Below are 19,942 nucleotides of genomic sequence, written 5' to 3'. Positions count from 1 at the left end.
AAATGTAAGTTTACTCCGTCAATGACAAACCCATGCTAAAGTGGACGGTCCCTTCCATACGTTTTGATCAGAATTGGGACTGGTCCATACACACCAGGGACTAGTCCTGTACCAGTTCTGTGGTTGATCCATTCATATTTTCCCAGCAAAAAATTGGGATTTGTTCTAAAGGCACAACTTTAAAAGCACTTCCAAAAATGTCTTCACAAAGAAGGTAACTATTTTAACTACACAGGAAGTTTTTTTACTTCATTTTTTTATATTTTAATGCGTAATTTTTTGTTTTCTTTTTTCAAATAGTTTAAAGAAAGAGTAAGAATAAATAAAATGCTACAAATTATTCAAATTTTGCCACAAAAATGCTAAATCCATTATAGAAAAATCGATAATATTTGAAAAAACGTTTCAAACAAGCGTTAGAATGCATTAAAAATCATAAAAAAGTATAAAAATTATTTATTTGGGAAAATATCACAAAATTTTTAATTCACATTTAAAACACTGAATTCGGATCACACCTTAAGAAGTGATGCAAATTCATTGCAACGGTTGTTGAAACGGTGGACATTCGTTCTATGACAAGCTCATATTACATTCATCGCTTCTCCGCCAATTTTGTACCACTTCCAGACCCAAAAAGAACATTTTCACTTCTTTTTTGGCGACGCTTTTTTGCAACATTATTAAGATATTAATTTATGAAAGAATAGTTTTAATATCAATTACTATTTTTTATTCAACTAAATCATAAGTTCAACCACAGCTTTATTTCATAAATATCAGACTTCTACCACAACCCAAGTAATTCGATTGTGCGTTGTACGAGTATATACTTGTTTAATTTTTATAAAAATGTAAAATCGTAAATAGGTTTTCAAATTCTGGAGGGGGCTAAAATTTTTCTGGGGGGGTCTAAGCCCCCTCCCCAGAGGCCTTCCTACGCTTATGTTCTAAAACGATTTCAATCAAATTTGGCACACAAGACTATATTTCTAATTGTACTCCTAGTGCAAAATTTCAACCAAATTAGGCCAAAACTCTGGCTTCTGGGGCCATATAAGTCCATATCGGGCGAAAAATATATTTGGAAGCTATATCTAAATCTGAACCGATTTCAATCAAATTTTGCACACTTGACCATATGACTAAGTGTTATGTTTGTACAAAATTTCTGAACCGATTTCTTCCAAAATCAATAGCGTTCTATTCTGGCCCAAATTAGGAACATGTGCCAAATTTGAAGGCGATTGGACTTAAATTGCGACCTAGACTTTGATCACAAAAATGTGTTCACAGACGGACGGACGGACGGACGGACTGACGGGCAGACGGACATGGTTATATCGACTCATGGACCCACACTGAGCATTATTGCCAAAGACGCCATGTGTCTATCTCGTCTCCTTCTGGGTGTTACAAACATATGCACTAACTTATAATACCCTGTTCCACAGTGTGGCGCAGGGTATAAAAATATGGGAAACGTTTAAATCTGAAGCAGTTTTAAGGAAACTTCGCAAAAGTTTATTTATGATTTATCGCTCGATATATATGTATTAGAAGTTTAGGAAAATTAGAGTAATTTTTACAACTTTTCGGCTAAGCAGTGGGGATTTTACAAGGAAAATGTTGATATTTTGACCATTTTTGACGAAATCAGAAAAACATATATATGGGAGTTATATCTAAATCTGAATCGATTTCAACCAAATTTGGCACGCATAGCAGCAATGCTAATTCTACTCCCTGTGCAAAATTTCAACTAAATCGGAGTTAAAAATTGGCCTCTGTGGTCATATGAGTGTAAATCGGCCGAAAGCTATATATTGGAGCCAGCGTTGCCAATTTAGCTTTTTTCCCGCTAGATTTGGCTTTTTTTGAAGACGTTTAGCGGGAAAAAAATGCATTTAGCTTTTAGCTTTTTTTCTGGCTTTTTTTCATGACCCTTTTAGCTATTTTTGGTTTTTCGACATGTTTCTATTGAAATATGGATAAATCGGCGTTTTTATCTAAGCCTTGCTGCAAGTATAAGGGTTTCCACATATTTCAAAGCTCAGTTGAAACATTAATAATGAGTCCAGCCATTATGCGGGCATTTTTGTATCAAATACACCTTGTTGTAAAGTTTTTTCATTATATACAAAAAAGTTATCGTAAACTTTGAATCTACTATTACCATACAAATTTGTTAGATAAACTGTCAGTAAATTATTGGGAATATTATCATTTGACTCGTTTATCCTTTTTATGTTATTATAATATTCTAAAGTTATTACGATATTACTAAATTAAAATAGTAGATGTGAATAGCTTTGTGCACTGAAAAAATATTGTCGTCTCCTTAAAATACGAACGCGAATTTTGGTTATAATAGCATTTGTGAATTTCTTTTATATAAACTGTTTTCCTTGTCCAAAAGACGATAAAGTCGTTTTGTCCTTATAATTAAGTGATCCAACTTAAAAATGGGTATGTTTTCATGAAAGAAGGAAGAATTAATGAAATAGTCTTTAAATGTGAGGAGGTTTTGCATCTTAACCACAAACCAAAATAGCGTTCAAAAATAGAAGATGTTTTTCAACACTTTATTTTAAAAACGTTTATATACAATAATTTCTACTTGAAGTCGAGTCTGAATTTGGAAATTTAAGTTGGCGTTAGCACGTTTTTAAAGCACTTTGATAGCTCATGAAGAAAAGGAAAATGTTTTTACTGGGAAATGTAAACTATAGGTATTTTCTACAATTTAAATAAAAGTAATGTATTTTGAATTTTTCACAATTTCAAATCCAAACTAAAATTTTATTTAAAAAAATGACAAATATTTTTTTTTACCAAATCCGAAGCATGCTTAAATTATTTAATATTTTAAAATAACAAGTAAATAAAATAGAGGTGTTGGGAAGGTAGCTCCCACAAAACGAAGGACTTCCAGTAAAAAATTTGTGATAGTAATCAAAATGTATCGAATACGCAAACAGAGCTAATATGCCTTAGACATTGTTACAGTCTCACAGAAGTGGAATTAAAATGAAAATAATATGCATTGTAAGTGAAATAAAGCCTTTAAGTTTGTTAAATTTCAATCAAAAATGTGACTTTTGATACAAAAAAATTTAGCTTTTTTTCTAGCTATTTTTTAGCATTTTTTAGCTTTTTTTAGCTATTTTTTTGGGCAAATCTAGCGGTTTTTGGTGAAACAATTCTGGCAACGCTGATTGGAGCTATATCTAAATCTGAACCGATTTCAACCAAAATTTGGCACGCATAGCTACAATGCTAATTTTACTCTCTGTGCAAAATTTCAACTAAATCGTAGCAAAAAATTGGTCTCTGTGGTCATATGAATGTAAATCGGGCGAAAGCTATATATGGGAGCTATATCTAAATCTGAACCGATTTCAATCAACTTTGGCACACATGACTGTACTACCAATTGTACTCCTTGTGCAAAATTTCAAGCTAATCGGGATAAAACTCTGGCTTCTGGGTCCATATAAGTGCATATCGGGCGAAAGATATATATGGGAGCTATATCTAAATCTGAACCGATTTCGACCAAATTTGGCACACATAGCTACAATGCTAATTCTACTCCCTGTGCAAAATTTCAACCAAATTCGGGTAAATCTCTGGCTTCTGGGAACGTATTAGTCCATATCGGGCGAAAGATATATATGGGAGCTATATCTAAATCTGAACCGATTTCAATAAAATTTGACACACTTGACTATAGTGCTAATTGTTTTTCTTGTGCAAAATTTTAAGCAAATTAGGATAAAACTCTGGCTTCTGGGGCCATATAAGTCCATATCGGGCGAAATATATATATATGGGAGCTATATCTAAATCTGAACCGATTTCTTCCAAAATCAATAGGGATCTATTCTGAGCCAAAACACATACTTGTGCCAAATTTGAAATCGATTGGACTAAAACTGCGACCTAAACTTTGATTACAAATATGTGTTCACGGACAGACGGACATCGCTATATCGACTCAGGAGCCCACCCTAAGCATTTTTGCCAAAGACACCCTGCGTCTATCTCGTCTCCTTCTGGGTGTTGCAAACATATGCACTAACTTATAATACCCTGTTCCACAGTGTGGAGCAGGGTATAATAAAATTTTGAGAAAGTTTTCTATAGAAATGAAAAAAATTTTCTATAAAAATAAAAGTTTTGCAAAATATGCTATAAAAATAAAATTTTTGCAAAATTTTCTATAGAACTAAAATTTTTGAAAAAATTTCTATAGGAATAAAATTTTGGCAAAATTTTCCATAGAAATAAAATTTTGGCAAAGTATTTTAGAGAAATAACATTTTGTCAAAATGCTCTATAAAAATCTTCTAGATAAATAAAATTTTGGCAAAATTTTCTAAATAAATAAAATTTTAGCAAACTTTTCTAGACATCTAAAATTTTAGTAAAATTTTCTAAAGAGATAAAATGCACTAACTTATAATACCCTGTTCCACAGTGTGGAGCAGGGTATAATAAAATTTTGAGAAAGTTTTCTATAGAAATGAAAAAAATTTTCTATAAAAATAAAAGTTTTGCAAAATATTCTATAAAAATAAAATTTTTGCAAAATTTTCTATAGAACTAAAATTTTTGAAAAAATTTCTATAGGAATAAAATTTTGGCAAAATTTTCCATAGAAATAAAATTTTGGCAAAGTATTTTAGAGAAATAACATTTTGTCAAAATGCTCTATAAAAATCTTCTAGATAAATAAAATTTTGGCAAAATTTTCTAAATAAATAAAATTTTAGCAAACTTTTCTAGAGATCTAAAATTTTAGTAAAATTTTCTAAAGAGATAAAATTGGGACAAAATTTTCTAGAGAACTAAAATTTTTACAAAATTTTCTAGAGAATTAACATTTGTACAAAATTTTGTACAGAATTTTTGCAAAATTTTCTATATAAATAAAATTTTGAGAAAGTTTTCTATATAAATAAAATTTTGAGAAAGTTTTCTATAGAAATAAAATGTTGGCAAAATCTTTTATAGAAATAACATTTTGTCAAAATGCTCTATAGAAATAAATATTTTTCAAAATTTTCTAGATAAATAAAATTTTGGCAAAATCTTCTAGATAAATAAAATGTTTGCAACATTTTCTAGATAAATAAAATTTTGGCAAAATTTTCTAAATAAATAAAATTGTAGCAAACTTTTCTAGAAATCTAAAATTTTAGTAAAATTTTCTAAAGAGATAAAATTTGGACAAAATTTTCTAGAGAACTAAATTTTTTACAAAATTTTCTAGAGAAATAAAATTTTTACAAAATTTTGTACAAAAATAAAATTTTTCCAAACTTTCCAGAACATTAGAATGATGATAAAAAAATAAGTTTTTTTTTAATTTGGTAGATTTTTGGTAGAATTTTCTTCAAATTCTGGTAGATTAGTAACGTAACGACCAATGATTGCTTCCCGCTCGTATTCATCGACCGTGGGCTCAAAATAAATGCCGATTATTATCTGGAAAATATCCCAAAGGCAGTATCGAAGCCCTGGGTAATCACAAAGTGTGCAACAAACGTCAAAAAATGTCTCAATAGGGATGCTCCTCCCTTCATTTCTACCGTACGATGGCCACCAAAATCTTGGGATCTAAATCCCTCTTTGCGCTAGGGACATTTTGAAGAGTAAAGTTTGCACTAAAAACTACCGAAGTGTCGATCACTTCGCCGGGAATGGGTCAAAATACCGCAGAGTCATTTGCATGAGCATGCGATGGTTTTGTCGGCCGTTTGAATACCATAATTCGTGTCAAAAGTACCAAATTCAAACAAATCTAAACTGATTCTAAAAGATGACTTTATTTTCGACATTTTTTTTGCTTTTGAACAGTTAAAGTAACAACTATAGCGCTTTACTTTGTTGCATTACATATCAGCCACCCTGTATAAACTGATCCCCCCCCCCCATTTTGAATTCTTAAGAATATTTCCACTGAAAAAAAATTTTGTCTTGAGGTCAAAGATTGCATGTTCTTCAAATACGAATTTTTCTTAGCATAGAAGACGCATATCTCTGACAAAGTTGTCCAAAAACCGTTTCAATGAAGTCATGTTGCCCTTATAGTTAAGTGATTCGACTTAAAACCGGGTATCACTGTACGAAAAAAAAATTGTTTGACTAAAGTCAACATGGCTTTAATAATTTTGAAAAATTCTTCAAAATAAATTAAATCTTCTTTTGTTGACTTTTTGTGTCTTGATCACAATTTGTATCAAATTTTCTTGAAATTGATAATCTAGAAATATTTCAGGTCAATACAGTGGTATGCAAACCTGGGCATATATCAGTCCATGTTTTGATATAGCCCCCATATAGACGCCTCTCCCGATTTGTCTTCTTGAGAGCATTGAAGTTAATCGATTTACTTGAAACTTAAAATTTACAATAATTTAATTTGTGTCAGATTTGTAGATATCGGTCCATGTTTGCATATAGACTCCATATAGACCGATCTCCCGAAGTTCACAAGGAGCTCTGGTACATGTTGGTAAACGTCGGTCCATGATTTATATTGTGTTCGAAAATGTACTCCAAGATAACGAGTATTATCATTCCAACTATGTTTCAAGAGCTTAATGTTATTGTTGCAATAATATTATTTTCTCGTCAAGCATAACATGCGTGTCCACATCAGGAACACAATTTTAGAGAAAACAACATGGTTGCGAAAACATATTATGCGTTCCCCATGAAAAAATAAAACAAGTATATACGGCCAGGCCGAATCTTATGCACCCTCCACCATGGATTGCATAGAAATTACTACTACAGACTATCATCCACAATCGAATTACTTGGGGTACAGTAACACTTGCCGAGGGCAAGGTATCTTAAAACTTCGTAACAACGTCTTCTCAAAAAAAGGCCGATTAAGTACGAATATAATTCAGTTTGACAAAATTTTCTATAGAAATAAAATTTTGGTAGATTATTTTTGTCTCGAGTGACAACCATGATTATGAACCGATATGGGCCAATTTTTGTGTGTTTGGAGATCGACAGACCGATATGGACCAATTTTGGTATGGTTGTTAGCGGCCATATACTAAACCACGTTCCAAATTTGAACCGGATCGGATGAATTTTGCTCCTCCAAGAGGCTCCGGAGGTCAAACCTGGAGAACAGTTTATATGGGGGCTATATATAATTATGGACCGATATGGACCAATTCTGGCACTGTTGTTAGAGACCATATACCAACATCATGTACCAAATTTCAGGCCGATCGGATGAAATTTGTTTCTCTTTGAGCCTCCGCAAACCAAATCTGGGGATCGGTTTATATGGGGGCTATATATAATTTCGGTCCATAATTATATATAGCCCCCATATAAACCGATCCCCAGATTTGGTTTGTGGAGGCTCAAAGAGAAACAAATTTCATCCGATCGGCCTGAAATTTGGAACTTGTGGACCAATTTTAGCATGGTTATTAGAGACCATATACCAACACCATGTACCAAATTTCAGCTGGATCGGATGAAAATGTTTCTCTTTGAGCCTCCGCAAGCCAAATCTGGGGATCGGTTTATATGGGGGCTATATATAATTGTGGACCGATGTGGACCAATTTTAGCATGGTTGTTAGAGACCATATACTAACACCACGTCCCACATTTGAAACGGATCGGATGAATTTTGCTCCTCCAAGAGGCTCCGGAGGTCAAATCTGGAGAACGTTTTATATGGGGGCTATATACAATTATGGACCGATATGGACCAATTCTGGCACGGTTGTTAAAGATCATATACTAACACCATGTTCAAAATTACAACCGGATTGGATGACATTTGCTTCTCTTCCGCAACCCAAATCTGGGGATCGGTTTATATGGGCGCTATATATAATTATGGACCGATGTGGACCAATTTTTGCACGGTTGTTAGACACCATATACCAATACCATGTACCAAATTTCAGCCGGATCGGATGCAATTTGCTTCTCTTTGAGGCTTCGCAAGCCAAATCTGGAGATCGGTTTATATGGGGTCTATATGTAATTATGGACCGATATGGACCAATTTTTGCATGGTTGTTAGAGACCATATACTAACACCACGTCCCACATTTGAACCGGATCGGATGAATTTTGCTCCTCCAAGAAGCTCCGGAGGTCAAATCTGGAGAACGGCTTATATGGGGGTTATATATAATTATGGACCCATATGGACCAATTCTGGCACGGTTGTTAGAGACCATATACCAACATCATGTACCAAATTTCAGGCGGATCGGATGAAATTTGTTTCTCTTGGAGGCTCCGCAATCCAAATCTGGGGATCGGTTTATGTGGGGGCTATATATAATTATTTACCGATGTGGACCACTTTTAGCATGGTTTTTAGAGACCATATACCAACACCATGTACCAAATTTCAGTCGGATTGGATGAAATTTGCTTCTCTTTGAGGCTCCGCAAAATCTGGTGATCGGTTTATATGGGGACTATATATAAATATGGACCGATGTGGACCAATTTTTGCGTGGTTGTTAGAGACCATATACCAACATCATGTACCAAATTTCAGCCGGAGCGGATGAAATTTGCTTCTCTTAGAGGCCTCGCAAGCCAAATTTGGGGGTATATACGTAAAAGTGGACCGATATGGCCCATTTGCAATACCGTCCGACCTACATCAATAACAAGTACTTGTGCCAAGTTTCAAGTCGATAGCTTGTTTCGTTCGGAAGTTAGCGTGATTTCAACAGACGGACGGACGGACGGACATGCTTAGATCGACTCAGAATTTCACCGCGACCCAAAATAAAGGGTGATTTGTTAAGAGCTTGATAACTTTAAAAAAAAAAAAAACGCATAAAATTTGCAAAATCTCATCGGTTCTTTATTTGAAACGTTAGATTGGTCCATGACATTTACTTTTTGAAGATAATTTCATTTAAATGTTGACCGCGGCTGCGTCTTAGGTGGTCCATTCGGAAAGTCCAATTTTGGGCAACTTTTTCGAGCATTTCGGCCGGAATAGCCCGAATTTCTTCGGAAATGTTGTCTTCCAAAGCTGGAATAGTTGCTGGCATATTTCTGTAGACTTTAGACTTGACGTAGCCCCACAAAAAATAGTCTAAAGGCGTCAAATCGCATGATCTTGGTGGCCAACTTACCGGTCCATTTCTTGAGATGAATTGTTCTCCGAAGTTTTCCCTCAAAATGGCCGTAGAATCGCGAGCTGTGTGGCATGTAGCGCCATCTTGTTGAAACCACATGTCAACCAAGTTCAGTTCTTCCATTTTTGGCAACAAAAAGTTTGTTAGCATCGAACGATAGCGATCGCCATTCACCGTAACGTTGCGTCCAACAGCATCTTTGAAAAAATACGGTCCAATGATTCCACCAGCGTACAAACCACACCAAACAGTGCATTTTTCGGGATGCATGGGCAGTTCTTGAACGGCTTCTGGTTGCTCTTCACTCCAAATGCGGCAATTTTGCTTATTTACGTAGCCATTCAACCAGAAATGAGCCTCATCGCTGAACAAAATTTGTCGATAAAAAAGCGGATTTTCTGCCACTGATTTTGGTAATAAAATTCAATGATTTGCAAGCGTTGCTCGTTAGTAAGTCTATTCATGATGAAATGTCAAAGCATACTGAGCATCTTTCTCTTTGACACCACGTCTGAAATCCCACGTGATCTGTCAAATACTAATGCATGAAAATCCTAACCTCAAAAGAATCACCCTTTATATATACTTTATGGGGTCTTAGAGCAATATTTCGATTTGTTACAAACGGAATGACAAAGTTAATATACCCCCCATCCTATGGTGGAGGGTATAAAAACTATATATTTTCTTCACAAAAAAAAAAACAAAAACTATATATTTTCTTCACTTACCCAAACTTTGCTGAGAGCTCTTCAATTTTTGTAGAGTTGCAGTTGCCGCTGTCAAATCTCCAATTTTGCCACCTGTCATCCCCATGACTAGTGATTCAAATACATTTGTGGTTCTTTCGAAATATTCGGTTACCAGACGATAAAATCTCAATGAAGTAATCAAAATGTTACGTCTCCTCTCCAACCTGGTGGCAAACGAACGACATACAAATTGCATAAATTCTTTTTGTGGTAGAAGGTCCCGATAGGCTTGCGTATCCTTGCTGCCAGCATATGCACTAATTTTGTATAGTAATTCCGCATAGAAGCCATAGGTTTCACGACATTCCAATTCCAATTGATCATGGACCGCTCTCAATTGTTCACAGGCCTTGACATCACATCCAATGCTGGTTTGGCGATTGAGTTTTTGCTCGGCCGTATTTAAAATCCAATTGGTGACAAAGGCCACACCCTCCTCCAGGGTGGCCACTTCTCTGGCTTCACGTACCGACTGCAGTAGCTCCAACCAGGCTGTTCGCACATCCGTTTGACGTTTTTCAATTTCATTAAGACGCATTTCAATACGTGCCCGTTCACAATTCAGATCGGGGGGCAATGGCAGTTTAATTAGTGGCAACCCACTTATTGTTGTTGTGGTTGCAACAACAGGTGAAGTCGATGTTGAGGAGTTGTGGTGTAAGGCGGCAGTCACATGGGGACTATGATCGTGCTGCGTTGACGCTGAAGCCTGGTTTGAGTTTGTGCTCGCTATTGTTGCTGCTATTGTGGTTGATTTTGCTTTGGTTTTATTTGAAGTTGTGGTTGCACTCGCATTCGATGATGCGCATGCCGTAATGGCAGAAAGCGGTGATGTAGGAGCATAGACTTCATTGAAATTTGTTAATATACGATTGCCTACAATACAAATGGGAAAAAGAAAGGGAGATTAAAATAAACTTTTGTAAGAGAAGAAGAAGAAAATTGGGTTTTCTTTTCTTTTTCTTTTTGTTTGATTTATTGGGCATTTGCGGCATGTTTACATTTTGAGTTGACCCCAATAAATTATTTTAATTAACCTTCTGTGGGTGAAACTCTCACCAGAAATAAAACGAAATCTTTTCATTGCTCGAAATACATTTGCAATTTCCTAACCATAAAGTTACACTGAAAAAATGTTTACGTGATATTAAAGACTACGCAACCTAAATTTTAGGATGCGCAATTTACAAACTATTAAGGACAAATTTCTTTAAAGTAACGAAATTTTAATTAAAATAAAGTTTATGATCTTTGCTTCAAAAATTGTTTTCATTAAAATTAGGATATACATTTTTGAAATTACCGTCCCTTCCTTAAAGTCGCATGTCTTTGAACTAAGGCAAATATTCCTTAAAATAAAGAAACACATGTTTGATTTAAAGAAATCGTCCTTAAATTAACTGAAATATTGAACCTTTAGATTCAAGATAAAAACACTTCAAATATATGCTAAGATTTAGTTTGAGGGTCTGTCATCTTTGGTTTACAGTTTTTTTTTTAACTTAGAAAACATTTTTTACATTTTAGTATCCGTTATAATTTGGATTTTTAAACTGGAATTTGTTTGTACGTGAGTACCTTTATTAATAAACCGCGAAAAGAGAATGAAATGAGATATGTATCGTGATTTTAATTTTATTGATCCTAGATTTAAAGCGAGATAGGTCGCTAAAAATTTCTTTATTTTAAAGAAGCCGCATCTTTGGCTCGGAATCAATACCAAAGTCCTTACGGGAAGGTCAAAATCTTTGGATATAAGTAAACTTTTTTATGAGTGTATCTTAGTCAGGGCTGTTAGGCTGCTACTTTGTGTCTACTAATAAGGGAAACTCGAATTACAAACAAGTATATACCGCCGCAAGTTCGGCCAGGCCGAATCTTATGTACCCACCACCATGGATTGCGTAGAAACTTCTACGAAAGACTGTCATCCACAATCGAATTACTAGGGTTGTGGTATCTTAAAACTTCTTATTCCTGCATGGTTGTTGGATACCATATACTAACATCACGTACCAAATTTCAACCGAATGGGAAACATTTTGCTCTTCCAAGGGGCTCTGGAGGTCAAATCTGGGGATCGGTTTATATGGGGCCTATATATAATTATGGACCGATATCGACCAATTTTTGCATGGGAGTTTGAGGCCATATATTAACACCACGTACCAAATTTCAACTGAATCAGATGAATTTTGGTCTTCCAAGAGGTTCCGGAGGACAAATCTGGTGATCGGTTTATATGGGGGCTATATATAATTATGAACCGATGTGGACCAATTTTTGCATGGTTGTTAGAGACCATATACTAACATCACGTACCAAATTTCAGCCATATCGGATGAAATTTGCTTCTCTTAGAGGCCTCGCAAGCCAAATCGGGGGATCGGTTTATATGGGGGCTATATATAATTATGGACCGATGTGGACCAATTTTTGCATGGTTGTTCGAGACCATATATTAACACCATATACCAAATTTCAGCCGGATCGGATGAAATTTGCTTCTCTTAGAGGCCTCGCAAGCCAAATCGGGGGATCGGTTTATATGGGGGCTATATATAATTATGGACCGATGTGGACTAACTTTTGCATGGTTGTTAGAGACCATATACTGACACCATGTACCAAATTTCAGCCGGATCGGATGAAATTTGCTTCTCTTAGGGGCCTCGCAAGCCAAATCGGGGGATCGGTTTATATGGGGGCTATATATAATTATGAACCGATGTGGACCAATTTTTGCATGGTTGTTAGAGACCATATACTAACACCATGTACCAAATTTCAGCCGGATCGGATCTCTTAGGGGCCTCGCAAGCCAAATTTTGGGGTCCGTTTATATGGGGGCTATACGTAAAAGTGGACCGATATGGCCCATTTTCAATACCATCCGACCTACATCAATAACAACTACTTGTGCCAAGTTTCAAGTCGATAGCTTGTTTCGTTCGGAAGTTAGCGTGATTTCAACAGACGGACGGACGGGCGGACATGCTCAGATCGACTCAGAATTTCACCACGACCCAGAATATATATACTTTATGGGGTCTTAGAGCAATATTTCGATGTGTTACAAACGGAATGACAAAGTTAATATACCCCCCATCCTATGGTGGTGGGTATAAAAAAACGTAAAGTTTCAGTAAAATGGGATATATTCCACACAAAAAAAAAACAAGCATATACGGCCGTAAGTTCGGCCTGGTCGAAGCTTGTATACCCTCCACCATGGATTGCGTAGAAACTTCTTCTAAACACTGCCCTCTACAATCGAATTACTCGGATTGCGGTAACGCTTGCCGATGACAAGGTGTCTTAAAACCTCCTAACACCATCTTCTAAATTGTAAGTAAGTCCATACGTGGTATATATTAAATTAACAAAATTTTCTATAGAAATAAAATTTTAACAAAATTTTCTGATTCAATCACGAAATTAATTGATCCAATTAATTTTTAATTGAAATGTCTTCAATCACAGAAATATAGTATCAATTAAAAAATTAATTGAAGGTCAATTAAAAAGTTAATTGATCCAATTAAAAAAATTAATTGATACTATTATTTTTGTGATTGATTTTTGTTTCAATTAAAAAATTTGTTGAATCAATTAAATTTTTAATTGAATATGCTTTAAAACTCAATTAAAATTTTAATTGGAAAAATTTTCGTGAAATTTTTTTGTGTGTAGAAATAAAATTTCGACAAAATTTTCTATAGAAATAAAATTTTGACAAAATTTTCGATAGAAGTAAAATATTGGTAGATTTTTTCTGGCTCGAGTGGCAACCATGATTATGAACCGATATGGACCAATTTTTATGTGATTGGGGATCGGCTATATATAACTATAGACCGATATGGAGTTTGGTATGGTTGTTAGCGGCCATATACTAACACCATGTTCCAAATTTGAACCGGATCGGATGAATTTTGCTCCTCCAAGAGGCTACTGAGGTCAAATCTGGAGAACGGTTTATATGGGGGCTATATATAATTATGGACTAATTCTGGTACGGTTGTTAGAGACCATATACTAACACCATGTTCCGAATTTCAAGCGGATCGGATAAAATTTGCTTCTCTTAGAGGATCCGCAAGCCAAATCTGGGGATCGGTTTATATGGGGACTTTATATAATTATGGACCAATGTGGACCAATTTTAGCATGGTTGTTAGAGACCATATACCAACACCATATACCAAATTGCAGCCGGATTGGATGAAATTTGCTTCTCTTTGAGGCTCCGCAAGCCAAATCTGGGGATCGGTTTATATGGGGGCTATACATAATTATGAAGCGATGTAGACCACTTTGTGCATGGTTGTTAGAGACAATATACCAACACCATGTACCAAATTTCAGCCGGATCAGATCAAATCTGAGGGTCCGTTTATATGGGGGCTATACGTAAAAGTGGACCGATATGGCCCATTTGCAATACCATCCGACCTATATCAATAACAACTATTTGTGCCAAGTTTCAAGTGATTTCAACAGACAGACGGACGGACATGCTCAGATCGACTCAGAATTTCACCACGACCCAGAATATATATACTTTATGGGGTCTTAGAGCACTATTTCGATGTGTTACAAAGGGAATGACAAAGTTAATATACCCCCCATCCTGTGGTGGAGGGTATTAAAATTGGCCTAATATGAAAGATACCTTAATTTTAGGACACGTAATATAGACAATATTAAGGATAAAGTTCTTAAAATAAATAAATTTTAATTAAAATAAAGTTCATACAATTTGCTTAAATTTTTATGCCCTTCACCACTACTGTGTACTAATAGAAAAAGTTTCGTTATATTAACGAAATGTGTCGTTGAAAGTCAGCCAATGAAACAAATTCGTTAATATTTACAACGAAATTGTTTATTATTATAACGAATTTTCTGTTAATCAACGTAACGTTTCGTACTATTATTATTATATACTATTTCGTTATACCAATGAAAAATTTTTGTTGGCTGAATTTTAATGAAATTTTCTTTATGTATGGTACAGGGTATAATAAGATAGTGCATTTGTGTGTAACGCCAGGAAGAAACAGTTTTAGACCCATCGTTTAGCATACCGATCGTCTTAGACTTAAATTCCGAGTCGATTTCCGTTTGTCTGTTTATCTATCTGTCTATATATGTAATTTTGTATGCAAAGTACAGCTCGCAGTTTAAGTCCGATTGTCCTCAAATTTGGCATAGAGTCTTTCTGCGCGACAAAGGCAATCGCTATAGGTTTTGAAAAACATCGGTTAGATATAGCTGCTATATATATATTTATCACCGATTTCATCATAATTGGCCTGTTTTTGAACCGATCTTCTTCAAATTCCGTAGATCGGAATGTTTTACAAGCCTCTTAAAACATCAAAATCGGCTCAAATTTAGATATATCTCTCATATACATCTTTCATCCGATATACACTTATATGTGCCCAAATTGTGCACAGAGAGTAAAACTGATGGTATCGTCAAGTATGACAAATTCTTCTTCTGGCGTAGTCTTAGGTTTTCTTTTACCTCAGTGCACAGTTTTGGTACACAAAAAAAAAATTCATTAAAAGTCAGCCAACGAAACATTTTCATTAATACAAAGAAACTATTCGTTAATAGTACGAAACGTTACGTTGATTGACATAAAATTCGTTATATTAACGAAAAAATTCGTTGTATTAACGAATTTGTTTCATTGGCTGACTTTTAACGACACATTTCGTTAATATAACGAAACTTTTTCTATTAGTGTACATCCTCTGTTTATAACTCGAGACGCAGTTGACTTGTGAGCAATGTACTCTTCCGAAATTCATTTCTGTGATATCCCAACTGTAAAATCATCGATATTTTGCTTTATAATGTGTTTATTATAAAGGGTGATTTGTTAAGAGCTTGATAACTTTTTTTTTTAAAAAAACGCATAGAATTTGCAAAATCTCATCGGTTCTTTATTTGAAACGTTAGATTGGTCCATGACATTTACTTTTTGATGATAATTTCATTTAAATGTTGACCGCGGCTGCGTCTTAGGTGGTCCATTCGGAAAGTCCAATTTTGGGCAACTTTTTCGAGCATTTCGGCCGGAATAGCCCGAATTTCTTCGGAAATGTTGTCTTCCAAAGCTGGAATAGTTGCTGGCTTATTTCTGTAGACTTTAGACTTGACGTAGCCCCACAAAAAATAGTCTAAAGGCGTCAAATCGCATGATCTTGGTGGCCAACTTACCGGTCCATTTCTTGAGATGAATTGTTCTCCGAAGTTTTCCCTCAAAATGGCCATAGAATCGCGAGCTGTGTGGCATGTAGCGCCATCTTGTTGAAACCACATGCCAACCAAGTTCAGTTCTTCCATTTTTGGCAACAAAAAGTTTGTTAGCATCGAACGATAGCGATCGCCATTCACCGTAACGTTGCGTCCAACAGCATCTTTGAAAAAATACGGTCCAATGATTCCACCAGCGTACAAACCACACCAAACAGTGCATTTTTCGGGATGCATGGGCAGTTCTTGAACGGCTTCTGGTTGCTCTTCACTCCAAATGCGGCAATTTTGCTTATTTACGTAGCCAGTCAACCAGAAATGAGCCTCATCGCTGAACAAAATGTGTCGATAAAAAAGCGGATTTTCTGCCAACTTTTCTAGGGCCCATTCACTGAAAATTCGACGTTGTGGCAGATCGTAAGTCTATTCATGATGAAATGTCAAAGCATACTGAGCATCTTTCTCTTTGACACCATGTCTGAAATCCCACGTGATCTGTCAAATACTAATGCATGAAAATCCTAACCTCAAAAGAATCACCCTTTACTTATTGCCGGTAATTTTATCGAATTATTTTAAACTTAGAGCATAGAGCATAGGCCTATGGCGATCAGTTTATGACCAAATTAGGCAATGAACTTAAGGCTATTCCTACTGTGCCACTTTTTGGACGTTTAATCTAGCCTCTTATATATCCTTAACCTATTTCAGGTAAAAAACAAGTATATACGGCCGCAAGTTCGGCCAGGCCGAATCTTATGTACCCACCACCATGGATTGCGTAGAAACTTCTACGAAAGACTATCATCCACAATCGAATTACTTGGGTTGTGGTATCTTAAAACTTCTTAACATCGTTTTCTAAATTGTGATTTGGTCCATACATGGTATATATTAGACAAAAAAGTTATGTATAGTTAAGTCTACAAATAATTACGAATCGATATGGACTTTTTGTACGTAGAGAGCCAGAATTGAAATATGGGTCGCTTATATGGGGGCTAAAAAAATTTGGTCAAGGAAAACGCGTGTAAATCGGTGAAATCGTTTATTTAAAAAATCAAATTACGTTTCTTTTTCAAGTTCAATTAGTATAAAATTCAGGAAAAATATTCAGTTAGACTTTCGCTTTTCCAAATCCGAATTGCCGGGCCTCACGCTTGACACCTGCCATCAGATTTTGTACAGCCACCTTGTCCACCTTCTTCGCCGCAGAAAGCCAGTTTGCCTTGAACTGCTGCTCGTCCTTAGCAGTTTTTTTGGTCTTCTTTAGGTTCCGGTTGACAATAGCCCAGTATTTCTCAATTGGGCGGAGCTCTGGCGTGTTGGGAGGGTTCTTGTCCTTGGGAACCACCTGCACGTTGTTGGCGGCGTACCACTCCATGGCCTTTTTACCGTAATGGCAAGATGCCAAATCCGGCCAAAACAGTACGGAACAACCGTGTTTCTTCAGGAAAGGCAGCAGACGTTTATTCAAACACTCTTTCATGTAAATTTCTTGGTTGACAGTCCCGGAAGCTATGAAAATGCTGCTTTTCAAGCCACAGGTACAGATGGCTTGCCAAACCAGATATTTCTTTGCGAACTTTGACAGTTTTATGTGCTTGAAAATATCTGCTACCTTTCCCCTTCCTTTTGCCGTATAAAACTCCTGTCCCGGAAGCTGCTTGTAGTCGGCTTTGACGTAGGTTTAGTCGTCCATTACCACGCAGTCAAACTTCGTCAGCATCGTCGTGTACAGCCTCCGGGATCGCGCTTTGGCCGTCGTATTTTGTTTATCATCGCGATTTGGAGTCACTACCTTCTTGTAAGTCGATAGTCCGGCTCGTTTTTTGGCTCGATGCGCGGTTGTAGATGAAACACCCAGCTTATTTGCGGCATCTCGGAGAGAGAGGTTAGGGTTTCGCTTGAAACTACCGGCAACTCTCTTTGTCGCCTCAGCGGCTTCCGGTTTTCGATTTCCCCCTGATCCAGACTTCCTGGCTGTCGATAAACGTTCCCCAAACACTTTAATTACATTTGTAACGGTTGATTTGGCAACTTTTAGCGATTTTGCCAGCTTTGCGTGCGAGTAGCTCGGATTTTCGCGATGCTCGAGCAAAATTTTGACACGCTGCTCTTCTTGCTTGGATGGCATTTTGACAACTGAAGAGTGAATTCAAAAATCAAAATAGGAGCAACATTCTACACACACACACCTTCAAAATGAGGGGTGCTCAGGTTTTTTAAATGCAAAATTGAAAGAAATACGTCAAGTTTATATTGACCAAATTTTGACCGTATCACCCTTTATATACAATTATGAACTTGATATGGACCAATTTTTGTGTGATTGGGGATCGATTTATCTGAGGGCCATATATAACTATAGACCGATATGGACCTAGTTAAGCATGGTTGTTAACGACCATATACTAGCACAATGTACCAAATTTCAACTCGCTCGGATGAAATTTGCTCCTCCAAGAGGTTCCAAAATCTCGGGATCGGTTTATATGGGGCTATGTACGATTATGGACTGATATGGACTACTTTTGGCATGGTTGTTAAATATCATATACTACCACCACGTACCAAATTTCAAGCAGGTCGGATGAATTTTGCTTCTCCAAAAGGCAGCGGAGGTCAAATCTGGGGATCGGTTTATATGGGAGCTATATATAATTATGGACTGATAGGAACCAACTCCTGCATGGTTGTTGGATACCATATACTAACATCACGTACCAAATTCCAACCGAATGGGAAGAATTTTGCTCTTCCAAGGGGCTCTGGAGGTCAAATCTGGGGATCGGTTTATATTGGGCCTACATATAATTATGGAACGATATCGACCAATTTTTGCATGGGAGTTTGAGGCCATATATTAACACCACGTACCAAATTTCAACTGAATCAGATGAATTTTGGTCTTCCAAGAGGTTCCGGAGGTCAAATCTGGTGATCGGTTTATATGGGGGCTATATATAATTATGAACCGATGTGGACCAATTTTTGCATGGTTGTTAGAGACCATATACTTACACCATGTACCAAATTTCAGCCGGATCGGATGAAATTTGCTTCTCTTAAGGGCCTCGCAAGCCAAATTTTGGGGTCCGTTTATATGGGGGCTATACGTAAAAGTGGACCGATATGGCCCATTTTCAACACCATCCGACCTACAGCAATAACAACTACTTGTGCCATGTTTCAAGTCGATAGCTTGTTTCGTTCGGAAGTTAGCGTGATTTCAACAGACGGACGGACGGACGGACGGACATGCTCAGATCGACTCAGAATTTCACCACGACCCAGAATATATATACTTTATGGGGTCTTAGAGCAATCTTTCGATGTGTTACAAACGGAATGACAAAGTTAATATACCCCCCATCCTATGGTGGTGGGTATAATAAACAAATTGAATGCCCTTAAAGAAGAAAATATTACAGGGTGCTAAGTAGTTGCAAATGGTTTGAACAGTTCGAAACATACGATATTTTACTTTTCGGGATATATCAATATTTTATAGCAGCCCATTCATTTACCCAATAAGAATTTGGAAATAACAGGATGGCTGATAAGGCCCCGGTCTGGCACATATATGGCGTCGCTAGTATTAAATGCATATAATTTTTATATAGTACCAACCTTCAAATGATTCGTGTCAAAATTTGACGTCTGTAAGTCAATTAGTTTGTGAGATAGAGCGTCTTTTGTGAAGCAACTTTTGTTATTGTGAAAAAAAAAATGGAAAAAAAGGAATTTCGTGTT

At 36.2% G+C, this 19,942-nt stretch overlaps 1 protein-coding gene across 1 annotated transcript in view; it reads right to left on the bottom strand.

Annotated features, from left to right (window-relative positions):
• LOC142233168 (SEC14 domain and spectrin repeat-containing protein 1-B) overlaps positions 1–19,942 on the bottom strand; it is a 237,324-nt gene that overhangs the window by 93,945 nt on the left and 123,437 nt on the right. Inside the window, exon 6 of the mRNA XM_075303999.1 lies at positions 9,893–10,789. Coding sequence (XP_075160114.1) covers positions 9,893–10,789 — 897 coding nt within the window. The remainder of the gene's footprint in view (positions 1–9,892; positions 10,790–19,942) is intronic.

Source organism: Haematobia irritans, chromosome 4, assembly GCF_050003625.1.
Source record: "Haematobia irritans isolate KBUSLIRL chromosome 4, ASM5000362v1, whole genome shotgun sequence".
Lineage (NCBI taxonomy): Eukaryota > Metazoa > Arthropoda > Insecta > Diptera > Muscidae > Haematobia > Haematobia irritans.
Note: the sequence above shows the minus strand (reverse complement) of the source record. Positions and strands in the feature narration are given on the sequence as shown.